At 36.7% G+C, this 18,491-nt stretch overlaps 1 protein-coding gene across 2 annotated transcripts; it reads right to left on the bottom strand.

Annotated features, from left to right (window-relative positions):
• Positions 1 to 1,286: 1,286 nt before the first annotated feature.
• Positions 1,287 to 11,725, bottom strand: prrg4 (proline rich Gla (G-carboxyglutamic acid) 4 (transmembrane)). Of its 2 annotated transcripts, XR_014030600.1 has the most exons (8): positions 11,479 to 11,725; positions 11,106 to 11,215; positions 10,669 to 10,832; positions 10,328 to 10,355; positions 7,719 to 7,857; positions 7,423 to 7,608; positions 2,884 to 2,980; positions 2,314 to 2,482 (listed from the first exon to the last, which is right to left on the bottom strand). XR_014030600.1 is itself a non-coding variant. In XM_081372044.1 (7 exons), exons 2-7 carry the CDS (start codon positions 11,203 to 11,205, stop codon positions 2,953 to 2,955), a joined length of 645 nt encoding a protein of 214 aa, XP_081228170.1. In that variant the 5' UTR covers positions 11,206 to 11,215; positions 11,479 to 11,725; the 3' UTR covers positions 1,287 to 2,952. The 2 variants fall into 2 exon arrangements, 1 of the variants encoding a protein (XP_081228170.1); XM_081372044.1 differs by having other exon boundaries at positions 1,287 to 2,980.
• Positions 11,726 to 18,491: the final 6,766 nt, after the last annotated feature.

The following is an 18,491-nucleotide window of genomic DNA, read 5'->3' as shown; positions in this document are numbered from 1 at the left end:
TTATTCTTATTCTTGCATTTAATTACAGCAGTAATTAATTTATGTAATTACATCTATAATTACACTGTAGACCCTTCCCTTACACCTTAACCCACCCTTAAACCTAACCATCAAACCTGTCCTAACGTATCAAACTGTTTTGCAACTCAACATGAATGCAATAAGTACATTGTACATGATTCTTTTTTTATGCAAGTAGTAAAGAGACACCTAATATAAAGTGTGACCATAATTATTATACCTTCTCCCTGTCGATAACTTTACATACACCTTAACAAAGTCATCAGGAGCAGTTGTCAATATAATTGTAAAGGACGTTCCCTACTTTTCCCAATTGTTCTTATACGCTACGTTTTAACATTTGGCCCATATATTAACTTTGTTATTCTTCTGAGGATATGTAGATAACTGTGTACCTCAACATTATCTAAATGTTTATGTTCACTCACAGTGGGCCCCAATGATGCATTAATGCCATTGCATTTAAATATCAAATGATTTTTGTTGTTTGTCTTAGTCAGTTTTTAGACTTTCCTTCAAGTTCAGACAGGTGTGTTAGTACAGTGGTTCTCAAGCTGTGGTTTGAGAAGAATGCCAAGTGGTTTGGCTGATTTAAAGGGATAATTCACCCAAAAATGTAAATTCTTTCATTTCGTAAAACTAATCCATATAATTTGAGCAGTTTTGTCCAAAGTTAATGTTCATTCTCGTGTTATGCAGCACGTCAGCACCAATGAGGTTTGTTCTTGTGCATCAAGCAGGTTCTGTTTGTGTTCGCTGATCAATGCTTATATGAGAATAAACAGTCTAAATTTAATCTGTATCATAAAAAGCGATCGAGTCTTTTCAGAAAATTTGGACAAAACGCTGAATTCATATGGATTAGTTTTACGATCTCTTTATGAACTTTTTGAAGCATCGAAGTGGTAGTTGCGTAGCTGTCAATGGAGGGACAGAAAGCTCTCAGATTTCATGCATATGTAAATAAAAGCCTTTTTGAAAAGTTTCATGTACACATTTTTTACCTATGAAACTAAATATGAAATGCATGACAAATGTGTCTATATATCACAACAAAACGAAACATTCTGTTTGTACAGACGACAACGTTGTCAAAGCAATCCCCGTTTACATGGATCCACAAGAACGACTAAAAATGCTGTGTTATGCTGCCAGGCCAGTAGGTGGCGATGTCACTTTGTAAAGAAACACTATACACACCTATAGCCTGAACACGCAACACGCTGTCAGGCGTAGTGTAGGTAATCCAACACGACAAAGAAGATAAATGCAATATACTTTATTAACAAATAAACAGAAGATAAACCGTAACCAAACTTGGCTATGACGTTAACGAGAACCGACAACTAAGAGGAGAAACACAGGCATAAAAATACTAGACAAAGATGATTGGACATACAAACAGTGCAGCAAACAAGGGGACTAAGGGCAATTTCCAATCGGAAATGAGCATCCCTACGCCCTTTTTAAAATATGCTTTATGTGTGTGTGTGTTCTCGATCTGCTCTTAACTTTATAAGTTAAGCATTAAAAACATTTTTTACCTATGAAACTAAATATGAAATGCATGACAAATGTGTCTATATATCACAACAAAACAAAACTCCAACTCTCCTGCCATATCTAAATTTAAAATGAATCGTGAGGATTTGCAACCCTGGGTCACATGACCATGAATAATTAAATTGCTTCCTTAAAGTGACCATCGCATGTTCCCTTCATGAAGGGATTCAATTGTTCACTTTGTTTGAAACGCCTCAACAAATGGCGTCCCAAAGTGCCTTTCAATGGTGCAAAAACACTGATTGAAATTCACCCAAATAAGAACCCAGGCAAATAGGAATGAAGCAGATGAGATAAAATGACATAAACAAAATGTTCATGTGACACGCATGCACATGACATCACTGTTTTCCCAAATTTGCATTTTTGTATGGTTTATATGGAGACGAACTTGCATTTTGAAACCCGTTTTCACAAGTTTGCGTTTTCAGGCACCCAAAACGGCGTTGTCGTGTAAATGAACGACCAAAACGCATAGAAAGTTTTCCGTTTTTAGTTGAAAACTGTTGTGTAAAACGTCCCCTTAAATAGGCTTACTGCAAGCAAACACTTTCCCACTAATCTGCCTAACATCTGCATAGTGCATACAATATTAGATATCTCCAAACAGAGTGTGAAAATGTATTAATACTGTACCTAAAAGTTACTTCTTTCACCTATAGTAATTAATATGCCAATAGTTTTCATCATGCACCAAAATGTAACAAGACAACACTAAGATACAAAAATAGTCAAAGCAGAAATTTTATTATAAAGTCTATTAGTATCCCTATGACGATAACACCAGAGCCTATCATGTAAAATGCATCAAAGAGACGCTTCAGCCTCCAGAAAGCTCTAGAGTAACTGTGTCTGTCAGTCGCGTTGTGCAACATGGCTGGGTATGCATGCTCTACATCTGCCAACAGAACGAAAAGACATGACTAAATAAGATGAAAGCAACAGAAATGATTTATCTTTATGCTCAAGGTTTAGTGCAAACAACACAGCCTGGCATGAGTGTCATAACGTTAGAGGAGGTAATCTTGTTTTTGGTGTGCTGCTGATCACAGAATTATTTCTCACAAATGTAGGACCAAATATTGATCCAGTAAATACACTAATTGTAAGTCACACTCTACTAGATCTCTATAACAATCTAACAAAATTATAAAATTACATGTACACTTGTATCTGTATGTCCTTCATAATAACCCAGTATGTTACGATCAACTTTTTATTGTTATAATAAAATAATTAATATCAAAACTGGTTTTCAATGGTTATAGTTTTAAATAAACACAATTAAAAAGAATTTACAACAAGTGATTAGATTTTGAAAGTTATCTTTCCAGTCCATCCTGATTTAGTTTGGCAAATGATGAATGGTTATCTTCTGGTGCTGCCTGGCCTGGAACTGCGGACAGATATTAGATGTGCGGGATTAGATTTGTGACCATTTTAACTGAAAGTACACTATAAAAAAAATAGATTGCAAAATTGATTCGTTCTTGTGTAGAGCAGTGGTTCTCAAACTTCCGAGATAATGACGTAAAATGATTTAAAATGAGCCAAAACAACTAAAAATCAAGATAATTCTTATTTGAATTTACTTATTGGATTTTTTTTTTTGAGGAACCAGGATTTGTCTTGGAAAACCTGGATATATATGAGGAGTTTCAATTTTAACATTTTTAGACCTGGAAAAGTTATGTAAAGTAATAAAATCTCTTAACACCATGGACATCTATATTGAATATTATTTTTTATAGTTCAGCAAAGCTCTAAAATACTTGATTGAGTAGATATTTTGAGTAAAAAGCATTCTTAAATGTTTTTTTTTTTTTTTTTTAATGCAACTTATCCAGTACATCATGAAAAACTGGAAAAGTCATAGGGGTCAATCTGTGTCAAATCAACCAAATTTTGGGGGGGAAACCCAAGCTAAAATTTTCGATTTTGTTAATATTTTTTTTTTCTGAAGAAAGACAAACAGTGATGAAAGCCAAAATATTAAATGCCATGGATGAATATTTACTAATCCACTATGGAGGGGGGTCAGAATGACAATTTTCACCTGAGATTTGGAGCCAAATTACATCATTTTATTTTTACACATAGATGGGTAGGCCTATTCGTAAAAATCTGTTGACTTTAGCAAGTTTGCATGCCTGTAACTCAAGATGTAATAAAGATATCTAAATATCCTTTAAGATTTTGGTTTTTAACTAACTTTTCTTTTAGTATGCTCATTTGTAAGGCCCTATATGAGTAATTCCCAGAGATATTGGGATCTCAATGTGGCTCTATAAGTAAATTGTTAAATTGTACACACACTCAGTGGTCAAAAAACTAATGTGGGTCACTTTGCATACAGTTGATACTTCTTTCTTTTAAAGAGAAATGTCTAAATAACAAAACATGTTAAAACTGTTTCCCTCTATTGAAATAATTGTGTAGGACATCCCTGTCTGAGTGCCATAAATATTATTTTTCCAGTTTGCGTGACTGTTACTCAAGAAGTAATAAAGATACAGTCTCTCAATATCTTTTTAGATATTTATCTTAAACTTTTCTTTTGGTTTGTTCAGTGTTAAGGCCCTATATGGTTAATTCCCAGAGATAGAGATCTCAATGCGGCTCCATGTGCAAATTGTTGAACTTTACCATTTTCAATGGCCGAAAACCAGCTGATACTGTTTGAGGAATGTCTGAAGAACAACAAAAAAAAAAAAAATGTTTTTTTCTTTTCTTCTATCAAAACAACTGCACTGAACATACTAATTTTAACAATATTTAAGAACCAAAAAAAAACAAACAAACACTGAAATAGCAAAGTTGAGGCACATTAATCTTTTTATGTGAATACATATAGGCACTTTTTAACTTTCAGCATTATTTGTTCTTTAGACATTCCTCTTAAAAAAAAAAAGTATCAGCTGTTTGCCAAGTGAATTTTTTTGGACCACTGAAAATATGTACAATTTACTCCTAGAGCCACGTTGAGATCCCCTTATCTCTGGTATTGAACCATATACAGTGAGGAAAATAAGTATTTGAACACCCTGCTATTTTGCAAGTTCTCCCACTTAGAAATCATGGAGGGGTCTGAAATTGTCATCGTAGGTGCATGTCCACTGTGAGAGACATAATCTAAAAAAAAAAAAAATCCAGAAATCACAATGTATGATTTTTTAACTATTGTAATGGAAATTTTACATTTAGATGTGTTTTTATTTTCAGATGTGTGCAACTTGTGTTAACGTTGAACATTTATTTGTACTCATAAGCATTTAAAGAAATATAATCATATAAGCTTGCAGGAACAAAATGTTCTGGGTAGCAAAGAGACTATGAGTACTCAAGTGACCTATTGTACTTCAAGTGTGAAAAGTATGTGCACAGCTTTGATCAAATTAAAGATAGGCAAAATGTGTGAAAATGAAGCAGCTAAACAACAGAAAACTTTTGCAGACGTGATATTGTTCTGTCTAGATAGAATTTATGTTATGTTGAACAAAGACGTGTTGCCTTTTAAGGTAAACCAAGGCGATCTTTTGAGACAGACCAGGATGTGTTAAAGAGTATATAAGCTGGGCAAAAAGGAGAAGTCGGGGCCCTTCCATATCAGACTCTGACTGATGTGTGAACAGCCTTTCTTGCAAGAAATAAAGATCTTTATAACTTTTGAAATTTCCCGCTGTCTTCCAATTATTATTTAAAGTCGTGAAAGAATTTCCACGACACTATTTATTTGTATGATACAGCTGCAAATAAGTATTTGAACACCTGAGAAAATCAATGTTAATATTTGGTACAGTAGCCTTTGTTTGCAATTACAGAGGTCAAACGTTTCCTGTAGTTTTTCACCAGGTTTGCACACACTGCAGGAGGGATTTTGGCCCTCTCCTCCACACAGATCTTCTCTAGATCAGTCAGGTTTCTGGGCTGTCGCTGAGAAACACAGAGTTTGAGCTCCCTCCAAAGATTCTCTATTGGGTTTAGGTCTGGAGACTGGCTAGGCCACGCCAGAACCTTGATATGCTTCTTACAGAGCCACTCCTTGGTTATCCTGGCTGTGTGCTTCGGGTCATTGTCATGTTGGAAGACCCAGCCACGACCCATCTTCAATGCTCTAACTGAGGGAAGGAGGTTGTTCCCCAAAATCTCGCAATACATGGCCCCGGTCATCCTCTCCTTAATACAGTGCAGTCGCCCTGTCCCATGTGCAGAAAAACACCCCCAAAGCATGATGCTACCACCCCCATGCTTCACAGTAGAATAGAATAGAATAGAATGGTGTTCTTGGGATGGTACTCATCATTCTTCTTCCTCCAAACACGTTTAGTGGAATTATGACCAAAAAGTTCTATTTTAGTCTGATCTGACCACATGACTCCTCTGGATCATCCAAATGGTCTTTGGCAAACTTAAGACGGGCCTTGACATGTGCTGGTTTAAGCAGGGGAACCTTCCGTGCCATGCATGATTTCAAACCATGACGTCTTAGTGTATTACCAACAGTAACCTTGGAAACGGTGGTCCCAGCTCTTCAGGTCATTGATCAGCTCCTCCCGTGTAGTTCTGGGCTGATTTCTCACCTTTCTTAGGATCATTGAGACCCCACGAGCTGAGATCTTGCATGGAGCCCCAGTCCGAGGGAGATTGACAGTCATGTTTAGCTTCTTCCATTTTCTAATGATTGCTCCAACAGTGGACCTTTTTTCACCAAGCTGCTTGGCAATTTCCCCGTAGCCTTTTCCAGCCTTGTGGAGGTGTACAATTTTACCTCTAGTGTCTTTGGACAGCTCTTTGGTCTTGGCCATGTTAGTAGTTGGATTATTACTAATTGTATGGGGTGGACAGGTGTCTTTATGCAGCTAACGACCTCAAACAGGTGCATCTAATTTAGGATAATAAATGGAGTGGAGGTGGACATTTTAAAGGCAGACTAACAGGTCTTTGAGGGTCAGAATTCTAGCTGATAGACAGGTGTTCAAATACTTATTTGCAGCTGTATCATACAAATAAATAGTTAAAAAATCATATATTGTGATATCTGGATTTTTTTTTAGATTATGTCTCTCACAGTGGACATGCACCTACGATGACAATTTCAGAGCCCTCCATGATTTCCAAGTGGGAGAACTTGCAAAATAGCAGGGTGTTCAAATACTTATTTTCCTCACTGTATAGCCTTAAAAATTAAGATACCAAAAGAAAGGTTTGTTAACAACCAGAAAAAAAACATTGAGTTACAGGCATGCCAACTTTGGGAAAAAAAAGAAAAGAAAAGTGCTTCTCCCCATTCTCCCTATAAACTGTCAGCATTGATAAACAATTTCACATTGATTGTTAAAGACAACAGAATTTACTAATAGACATTTTCTCCCCCCTGTAATTTGGCTTTAAATTGTAGGTGACAAAACAGTGGATTTCTCAGTAAATATTTTTCCATGCCATTTAATATTTTCACTTTCATCACTATTTATGTTAAGAAAACATATTAACAAATTAAAAAAATGTATTGAGTTGAGTTGACACGGAATGACCCATGGGGCCTTGCTGTGGAAAATGGGAAGCCTTGGAATCAAAAAGATTGAGAACCACTGGTGTAGAAGAGACTTCAAAACAGGCAGCAACTTTCTCTTTGGAAAGCAATTAAAACCCAACAGTGATTACAATTAACCATGAGTTGCTTGCCGGTATGGCAATTAGTGTACTGTAAATTGTTTTTGACATTGTTTAAGAAAAGTTAAATGGTCGGTAATAAATAACTAAATGACATAATAGAGGTGTTATAAAAATGACACAGAGGTTACATAAGGGAACACATGAAATGAAATTGTGTGTCTGTACCCAGGGTATGGTGGAGGTGGGGCATCATGTGGTCCAGTGATGGCGATGGCCTGTTCATAAGAAGGTAAACCAGGAGCACCTGGGGTCCCATCGGAGTCTGTGTGAGGAAGAGGATGCAGAGAAACCTCCTCCAGTCTCCGGATTATCACGGAGGCATTGCTTCGGTTGGATCGACGTCTGAAGGAGCTGAAATTAAAAGGCAAAGCATTGTTCTCAGTCTCTTCAGGCGCCAACTCTTAGGATAATTGTCTCAAACATACAGAATGTTGTTCACACTTGTTATTTTAAAGCCTTACCCTCGGAAGCCATGGTCTTTATTCCTCCCCTGGCAGAAGTACCAGATAACAAGGCCAACTATTATAATAAAGACTCCAGCGGAGATAATGCCCACCAGCAGCGCTGTTACATCAACTTTTGATTGGGATTCACCTTTATCTGTGAGTACAGGTGGAAATAAGCCCAAAAGTTATCAAATCTAAAAATAAAAGAAAACAAGTAAATAAAAAAAATATAAATTATTATTATTATTTGATGATGAATATCTGACAGTGCTTTGTACGTTCATTCTTTGAAATATAATACTACAGAAATAATAAGTACATACACAACCGGTCAATATAAAAAAATAAAAGGATATGTATTATTTGATCAAAAATACAGTAAAACAGTAATATTGTGAAATATTATTACAATTTAAAATAACCGCTTCCTATTGTAATATAATTTAAAATGTACTTTATTCCTGTGATGCAAAGCTGAATTTTCAGCATAATTACTCCAGTCTTCAGTGTCACATGATCCTTCAGAAATCACTCTAATATGCTGATTTGCTGCTCAGTTACTATCAGTTATTATTGGTGAACAAATATTGATATTAAATGTTCAAAACTGCTTACTATTTTTGTCGAAATTGTGATACAAGCATTTGCATTTACACTGAACAAAATTATAAACGCAACACTTTTGTTTTTGCCCCCATTTTTCATGAGCTGAACTCAAAGATCTAAGACTTTTTCTATGTACACAAAAGGCCTATTTCTCTCAAATATTGTTCACAAATCTGTCTAAATCTGTGTTAGTGAGCACTTCTCCTTTGCCGAGATAATCCATCCACCTAACAGGTGTGGCATTTCAAGATGCTGATTAGACAGTATGATTATTGCACAGATGAATCCCGGTTTTCACTGTACAGGGCAGATGGCAGACAGCGTGTATGGCGTCGTGTGGGTGAGCGGTTTGCTGATGTCAGCGTTGTGGATCGAGTGGCCCATGGTAGCGGTGGGGTTATGGTATGGGCAGGCGTATGTTATGGACAACGAACACAGGTGCATTTTATTGATGACATTTTGAATGCACAGAGATACCGTGACGAGATCCTGAGGCCCATTGTTGTGCCATTCATCCACGACCATCACCTCATGTTGCAGCATTATAATGCACGACCTCATGTTGCAAGGATCTGTACACAATTCCTGGAAGCTGAAAACATCCCAGTTCTTGCATGGCAAGCATACTCACCGGACATGTCACCCATAGAGCATGTTTGGGATGCTCTGGATCGGCGTATATGACAGTGTGTTCCAGGTCCTGCCAAATATCCAGCAACTTCGCACAGCCATTGAAGAAGAGTGGACCAACATTCAACAGGCCACAATCAACAACCTGATCAACTCCATGCGAAGGAGATGTGTTGCGCTGCGTGAGACAAATAGTGGTCACACCAGATACTGACTGGTTTTCGGACCACCCCAATACAGTAAAACTGCACATTTTAGAGTGGCCTTTTATTGTGGCCAGCCTAAGGCACACCTGTGCAATAATCATACTGTCTAATCAGCATCTTGATATGCCACACCTGTTAGGTGGATGGATTATCTCGGCAAAGGAGAAGTGCTCATTAACACAGATTTAGACAGATTTGTGAACAATATTTGAGTGAAATAGGCCTTTTGTGTACATAGAAAAAGTCTTAGATCTTTGAGTTCAGCTCATGAAAAATGGGGGCAAAAACAAAAGTGTTGCATTTATAATTTTGCTCAGTGTATTTGAAATATAAATCTTTTTAACATTATAAATGTCTTTACTGTTTCTTCTGATTAATTGAATGCATCCTTGCTGAATAAAAGTATAATTTTTGTGTTTTCAACAATGATAATAATAAGAAATGTTTCTTGAGTGCTAAATCAGCATATTAGAATGATTTCTGAAGGATCATGTGACACCGAAGACTGAAGTAATGATGAATTATATATATATATATATATATATATATATATATATATATATATATATATATATATATATATATATATATATATATATATATATATATATATATATATATAGTGCAGCTGTGGTGAGACTTCTTTCAACAACATTAACCCCTGGGTTCACAGACAAGGCTTAAGTTTAGTACCAGACTAAAATGCATGTTTGTGCTGTTTTAACTGAAAGCAACTTGCACTGAAATCTTAAAATATGTCACTGCTATTGTTTTGTCCCAAGATGCACACCTGTAATGTTTATTTCTAAGGCATGTTTATAAAAGCTACCTACATTTATTTTAAACCTAAAAAAAGGCCTAATCTTGGCTTAATCTGAGCCCTGTCTGTGAAACCAGGCCTAAAAAAACTTTTGACCGGTAGTGTACAAGGAAAGGATTCCACATATATAGAAAAATGACAGCATTTTCTTTCTTTTTTTCAGACAAACACAAGGACACAATCCATAAGCTGTTTAAAAAGAAGTGGAACTTTGGCAAACTGGGAATATTAAAATAGTATGCTAAAAACTCTGGATGAACAAGTTTCTGAATGAGAAGATTTGAATGAGAAGATTTCAGTGTTTTTTCTTGCAGTTTCTGTTGAGGGCAAATTATTCAGCTGTACGTGCGTCAAAAACTTACCCTCGGTATAACTTTTCCAAAATGCATTCTGTCAAAACAGAAATTAAATGCGAATTAATGTCCAGTATGAAATCAACAAATAAGTGTTTGTTAATGCAGACATATTTAGAACTGATCATCAGATGGTGGGAGTGCAGGGAGTGTGTCGCTCCAAACAAACACACTTTGGTATCATATTTTCATTTGTACTACTGCATAAAAATAAGACTTTTCTGCCCAAATCCAACCCATGGGCAAGTACATATGACGATGTCTTTTAACTGGGAGTGGTTGTCGTAGGCTGTGTAATGAATTAAATGTTGATTCATTAGTCAATAACAATAATTAAGGGATTACTCAACTGTATCAGGGATATTCTCAAAGACTTCCCGAGCCTCCTCATAGTTGCATATCTCCTCGTAACACTCCCGTTCCAGATTACCCGGGGTGAAGATCTCAAAGTCGAAGCGGTTGTACAACAGGTGGCGTCCCAAAAAAGTGTTGGCCTCCTGGTCCACAACAAACACTACACGCCACAAATAAAATGCCACATGTGACTAAAAATATATAATCCACAAATAACCATTAGTAATATTATATCACTGTATAGCTTGAAACAGAGATGGAGATGACTTAGACAACATAATTTGATAGAAACATAATGATATGAACATAAACAAACAATCATCACCTGATTATAAAATTCATAAACATGCACTTATGACACCAGATCATGATGGCATTTTAATTAGAGCATGTGCTTTTATCAGTGTTTTAAAAAAAGAAAAGCATTGCCCACCTTCACTGTCTTGACCTGCTTGTACTTGAAGGGGTTTTCTCGTACAAGCACAGTGTCCACATAAAGTGAAATTACACAGTAGGAGGATAAATATGAGCATTTCTAGTCAACTGTGGGGGGAAAGGACAAAAAAAATCAGGCTTCTCAAAGACAAGGAACGACAGACAGACTGAATTTTAGACCCATTTTATGTTATTTCAGAGGTTGAATACATAGTAAACAAATCAGTCACAATTGCTTCACTAGTTTCAGTTCTTCTTTCCGGTGTTAGTTTTAATTTCACTAAGACAAATGACATTTTAGTAGGAAAAATGGACCTTAGCTTTGGTAGTCAAAATCGAAAGAACGTGAAGGACGCTATCAGATGACTTACCTTTCAATATAGTGTATATCTCCAAAGTTTAGCGTTCAACTTTTATTACTTCCCAGAGAGCAACTAAAGGCATTTATGGTTTGGACGAAATGCCATTTTGTTGTGTTCCAGGAAATGAATTTCTGTTTACAACATACACACACAAACTGGTGAGTTGGAAAAACACCTGCTCAGACCCGACTAATCGATCGTCGTACCTGGAGTCAGAGAGTAGAAGAGAACAAACACCGATTTCACGACCTACTATGACGAGGGCTTTGCTCATGAATATTTATTAAGTTTCATGACGTTCCCTCAGGACGCCTACCTGGTTTTACGAAAGGCAGACGTTGTGACTCATTTATGAATACTGGTTAGGCGTCACGTTGGATTCTTTGGTAACTTGCCTATGAATATTCAGAACTTTGGCCTCGCCATAGTAGAATTCCTAATATATTCCCACGCAAACCTGGGCTGGCTTCACTATTGCTGCTAATGAGGATCATAGTCCTATGCTGCCAGTGCCTCGGTTGCTGAACATGCTGGTATTCATGTTGTTTGTAGGCTAATGTATGTAATTATGACGACAATTTTGATGAACATATTTATATTTCATATTTTGATTTTAACTTTGGGAAATATGTAGCCTATTCACCACTGTGAGATTATTATATTTTACGAAAACAAAGGAGGACAAGGAAATATTAAACTTTTATTTTGTTGGCCAAATTTCATATTCATAAGAAACAATGAAAATACTTTTCAAATCTATTCATGAGAAATTAAAGAGTAAGTTGACCCAAAAATGAAAAAATAAATACAAAAATAATCATCAATTTAGCTCACCCTCATGTCGTTCCAAGCCTGTAAGACTTCATCTTCAAAACACAATAAAGAATTTAAAATGTCTCTCCCGTCATTGACAGCTGCGCAACTAAAATTTTCTGAAGATACTTAATCAATTTTACTTAATCTTAATCTTAATACTTAATCTTAAAAGATTTGATTAAATATCCTCATATAGTGTTTTGAAAATGACAGATTTTGTGGCCCTTAAAGCCTGAAACCTTTTCACGGGCTGTGTTGACGGGTTTTAACAGTCAGCGGCATCATAAACCTTGCAAACCTTTTTATATTTTCATTTAAAAAAGGAGGTTATTATAACATTATACTTAGTATGTTATTATATTTGCATCAAATAAAAAAAAAAAAAGAAGCTGGTTATCACTGGAGTAACAGTAAAGTTGACAGCTTTCTCTCTTCTGACTGACGTTATCAATCTCTCTCTATTTTTTTCCTGTTTGAAAATTGTGAAAACACTGTTGTTGAGTTTTTCTATTGCTATCTGAGTAAATGGAAACATAAAAAATATGTTTAATGTATTCTCTCATTCACCGCTATATCATTTTATCCGACTATGACGATGGAAATGTGAAAAGGGTCTTAAGACAGGGCGGGGCATATCGAGCAGCTCCTCCCCTTTTTAAAAATAGCCAATAGCTTTTCGTTTAAATCACAGCTCGGCCAGAGCCGTTGAGCTCGGTAAAGCCGCAGTTTCCTCCTAATCTCGAACTGTTTCTCCTCCAAATCTCCACCATATCGCTTTAAAATATAGCATTCTGTGTAGAATTCAAATGGGTCCGATACGTTTTCTGGTCTGCGTCCACTCTGTGCTGCTGTGTCTCTAGACCCGAGCTGTGGAGGTTCACGTGACACTAACATGAAACCAGACTTCATTCACCCCAACGGAAAGCATATTTACACTGTCTGAATCGTTATAGTGATTGAATCGCCTATATAGTGCAGTATGTACCATTCACCACAAATGACTGATTTATTTATAATGTAGGGGGTGGAGCTTCAGATTCTAGAGAGCATTTGATTGGACAGAAAATCTGATGAGAAGCTGAAGTGCAGCATGATGTCATCAAAATCATTGATCCTCATTGGTGGAAGTGAGAGAAGTTTTGAACGCTTATATCTTCTAAATGCAAATTTTGTCATTGTTTTGGAGCACACTAGCTTATATATATATATAACAATAAGGCTAACATATTCACACTAAAAGCCAATAAAAGTTCAGTTTTGATTTCATGGGGACTTTAAACCAGGCATTTGAGCCACAGGTTGATGTTACTTACATGAACCACTAGATGGCAGTGAAAACTTGCTGTCCACAGTTCTTGTGCAGAAGTTACATTTCAGTTTCATAATCTTCTCATTTATTAATTTGACACTAACAGAGTTTCCAAAATATGGGGAGATTGAAGCTAGTTGTCACAATTTATAATCCAGAGAATATTATACTCAGAGTGGACTTGTTGTTCAGTATTTTAACTTATAATTAAATTATAACTTCTGTATAAAACATTTTGAACACTTCCAAAGTTATTGTTCTGGACAGCCACAATGGAAAAGGTAAGTATTAATTTAATAATTAGCCTAATGAATTTGAATGTATAAAATTACAAAATGTAAAATGCATGTGAAAACTTGCCCCAACTGAGCGAGAAACACCATTAGTCCTGAGAGCAACTTTTTATATCTTTATATTATACACTGTATGGACAAAAAATATTGGGGCACACCTCTTAATTATTGAATTCGGGTGTTTCAATCAGATTGCCACAGCCATGCAGTCTACATTATCAAATATTTGTGAATAAAGTGGGTAGTTCTGAATAGCTCAGTGAATTCAAGCTTAGTACATGATAGGATGCCAACTTTGCAATAAGTCAGTTCGAGAAATTCCATCCCTGCTAGATATTCGGTCAACTGTAAGTGGTATTATTAGAAACAACTCAGAGTAAGACCATAGCTGTTCCCAATCCAGAGGCTGTGTCCTTTGAAGGCGCGAAGATTGGACTGAGCCCTTAAATAGGACGGTAGCGTATGGAGGACTGTTCTTGTCATTTAGAAACTGTGACAGCTGCTGATATATTAAACTGTCTGAAAACAAAACAGGGTTCACAAACTGTCTAAATATGGTCAATTTCTGTACATAATAAAGAGTACAAACTATATATAATTGCATCTTAGTAAGATATGTCAACATTTGAACAGCTTTAAAGATCTCTTCATTTTTACATTTGTATCATAGATATTTGAGTAAGCTGAAACCCAATACTTGCGTTTAAAGGTGTAATTCAGCAATTTCTCCTGTCGTCACTGGCACACAATTAATTCTGGGGTAGGCAAGGCCGTGAAGGATCCATCTGTTGTATCCTTTTGCACGGGAAACGAAGGCCACATTTGAAGGAGCCTTCGTCGCACCGTTGAGACACAATCGGCATTCGAAGGATGCAGCCTCTGAATCGGGACGCAGCTCATATAGTCACAGAGCGGTGTCACTGAGCGCTTAAAGTCATCAACTCTCTGACGATTCCACAGAGTTACAAACTTCCTAATCAGAATCAGCATTAATATCAGCACAAAAACTGCGGCGGGAGCTTCATGGGTTTCCATGGCCGAGCAGCTGCATGCGAGCCTCACATCCCGAAGTACAATCCCAAGCATCGGATGGAGTGTGTTTAACACGCCAGCGGTGGAAACCTGTTCTGGGGAGTGACGAATCACAGAACACACTTCTGTCAATCTGATGGGCGAGTCAGGGTTTGGTGGTTAGCAGGAGAACATTACCTGACTGACTGCATTGTGCCAACTGTAAAGTTTGGTGGAGGAGGGATACTGGCGTGGGGCTGTTTTTCAGGGGTTGGGCTAGGCCTTACTTCCAGTGAAGGGAAATCGTAATGCTTCAACATTCCAAGGCAATGCTATTCTCTCATCTTTGTGGGAACAGTTTAGGGAAGGCCCTTCTCTATTCCAGCATGACTGTGCCCCAGTGCTCAAAGCAACGTCCATAAACACACGATTGGATGAGTTTGCTGTGGAAGAACTTGACTGACCCGCACAGAGCCCTGACACCGACCCCGTTAAACACCCTTGGGATGAACTGGAACGTAGTTTGCGAGCCAAGTCTTCTCGACCAACATCAGCGTCTGACCTCACAAATACTCTACTGGATGAATGGGCAAAAATTTCCACAGAAACACTCCAAAATCTTGTGGAAGCCTTCCCAGAAGAGTGGAAGCTTTTATAGCGGCAAAGGCAAGCCTCATATTAATGTCTATATTTAGAATGAGATCTCATAACAGTCACTGTTGGTGTAATAGTCAGGTGTCCCAATTCATTTGTCCATATAGTGTAGATGACTCTTATCTGAATGTGTTCCCTTGTTTACCAAACAACTACAACAACAAAATCTATGGAATTTTTGTTCAGAAGAAAAAAAAAATTCTGAGATCAACATAACCACTACAGAAAACAAACATTTAGGCCTGGTTTCACAGACAGGGCTTAGATTAAGCCGAGATTAGGCTTAAGTTCAATTAGGGCATTTATTCTTGAGACAAAACAATGGCACTGACATATTTTAAGATTTGTCAGTACAAGTTGCTTAGGCTTGAGCCTTGTCTGTGAACCGGGGGTTAGAGTTTCAAATCTTAAAACTTTAAACCTAAAATTTAGATTGTAAACTGGATTTAATTTTCTGCTGCTTTAGTGCTGTCCCATAAAACCTCTATGTAAGTCATACAGGCCTTAAACTGATGGCATGTTCAGTGTCAGGAAACTAAAGCGCTGCCTTTGACCCTTGAGGAGTCCGGGGTTATAATTAAAGGCCGCAGATTCGTAATAATCTCAGCCTTTTCTAGTCCAAAAACCATTCCCAAGAGTATATATCGTTAATGTACTATTATGGTATTATGTTTAAGGAAAATTTTTGGCATTTATCTAACATCAACAAGGCTTGCAATGCATTAACATATATAATCCACGGTGCAGCTGACAAGATGACTTAATGCTCCATGGAGACCACAAAAAATAATTGCATTTTTATAAACATCTTGAAAATGCCAAACATCACAGATAAACCTCATCACTTTCTGGGGAAAGCAACTCATTTTCTGCCTCACCCAGATGATCTCCTGGAAAAGTCCCCAGTTTAACAGTGATGTATGTGTGCTCCTCGTGGAGACTGGTGCTAATTGACCAGTGATAGGCTTCAGCGTTTCCCCCGTCCTTCAGCAGGGGTCTGGACACTGTTGTAGCGGCTGCAAGAATGCTGATGCAGTTAAGCAGCGTCTGTCCACACCGAGCTAATATAAAGCTCACATTCCTGTCTTTATCTGCTGTGTAAGACCAGACGACGTTCAACTCGTCAGAACCCCTGAGGATTTGAAACATGCGCTCCGCTCTGGAGGAATAATGATGGATAAACCAGGGTCTGCTGGAAATGCGATAATTTCTCTACAATGGGAAATACCTCCTGCTATGTTGCTGGATTCATGTTTTATAGTGTGGGAAGTATGCCAAGTTTATAAACTCATGCCGAGGAAATGATTTATTCTGTTTATAATGCTCTGAAATTAAGATATCGACTTTTCACCAACTTTGGCAAAACGTTTTAAGCTCAGCAGAAAATCACCCAACTATTACTCAACAGCCTGCAGGCATTTTATTACAAACAAAATGTGTTTTCACACATAAAGTTATGAATTATATGCAGAGTCCCCCCTTTGAACACTTTAGATAAACTCGGAAAAAGTCTGAAAGTCATTGAACTACATTAAAAAAATATCTAACCAAGTGGAATTTATTTTAAAGGGAAAAAAAAGCACAAGCAAAACATTTTGCAAAAAGAAGTTTGTTACAAGAAGTCTTGAACATACAGTAGATGCCACAAAATCTCATTTTATCAATCTCATCTGAATATTAAAATTAGTGAGTGCTGGGTAGATTACTTACAAATTGTAGTCTATTACTGAATACAATTTACATGCTAAAAATGCAGTTAGAAATGTAATCTATTAGATTACACATTTTACGTAATGTAATCTGGCTACTATTTAATTACTTTTAGATTACTTTTGACCTAAATCATTTATCACATTGATTTGAATAGGATACTCTTGTAGGGGAGACCGGGGACAGTTGCAACAAGTTTTATTCCTCCAATCAGAAACATGCTAGAGTGATGACACGTACTGCACATGCGCAGTTAGACCCTCCCCCCACCAAGAAGACAGAAGACTTATTCAACATCTGCTGCTGCATTTATTGATATTCATTCAATTTTTTCATGAGATGTATTTTTCGTCCTGCCATTTTGTATGAATTAATCAAAACTTAGTTTGAATTATCGTTTTGTTGACTTCTAAGTGACATGGTTAGCATGTGTCAAAGTTAGTGTATCTAGCAGGCAAATGATTTTTTGTCATGGTTAGTGTTGGGGACGGTTGCAACAAGTTATAAATTGCATGTTTAATAAATTTGTTGCATTGCAAATTGTTCAATTCTTCCTGTCTGACACTGAAATATGGAGAGATTGAATAGCATCTGTAACACCTGCACACTGAATCTATGTAGGCCTATGTTTTACACACAAACAAATAAAACTCAATAACTGTTATTTGATAAATATGACTAAATAAATAAATTATAGGCTACAATACTATTTTTGTATAAATAAATAATAGCCTACTATAATATTATAGTAGGCCTAAAACAGTTCATATTTTCAGAATTATATGCTCATTGAGACAAAAAGCTAAAGTTAATTAGTGAAATTTAAGGTATTTTTAACATGTTGCAACCATCCCTGCGTTGTGTTGCAACCGTCCCCTGGGTCGGGGTCAGTTGCAACATCTGGCTTCTTCCATTCAAATAAATACTGTGAACGATATGTCATATGTAATCATCTTTAAATGGTATGGGTAATTAGCAGACAGATGCAAGTTTAATATATACAAATTTAGTTGGTCTAGTCCAAATAGTCTCTGAGTAACTGAGAGAAATGCAAAAAGTGTTGCAACTGTCCCCGGTCTCCCCTACCCTATTGATATATACAGTATATATATATGTATATATATATATTTTTTTTTTTCATTCATTTACCATTTCAGTCATATCCGACATTTGGTGATTCTATGGACCTATCCCTGTAAAAATCATTGCAAAAAAAATTCATGGACAGT

The sequence above is a fragment of the Scardinius erythrophthalmus genome, assembly GCF_964197995.2.
Source record: "Scardinius erythrophthalmus genome assembly, chromosome: 8".
NCBI lineage: Eukaryota > Metazoa > Chordata > Actinopteri > Cypriniformes > Leuciscidae > Scardinius > Scardinius erythrophthalmus.
The sequence above is the reverse complement of the archived record's forward strand: the minus strand, read 5'-3'. Positions and strand labels throughout refer to the sequence as shown.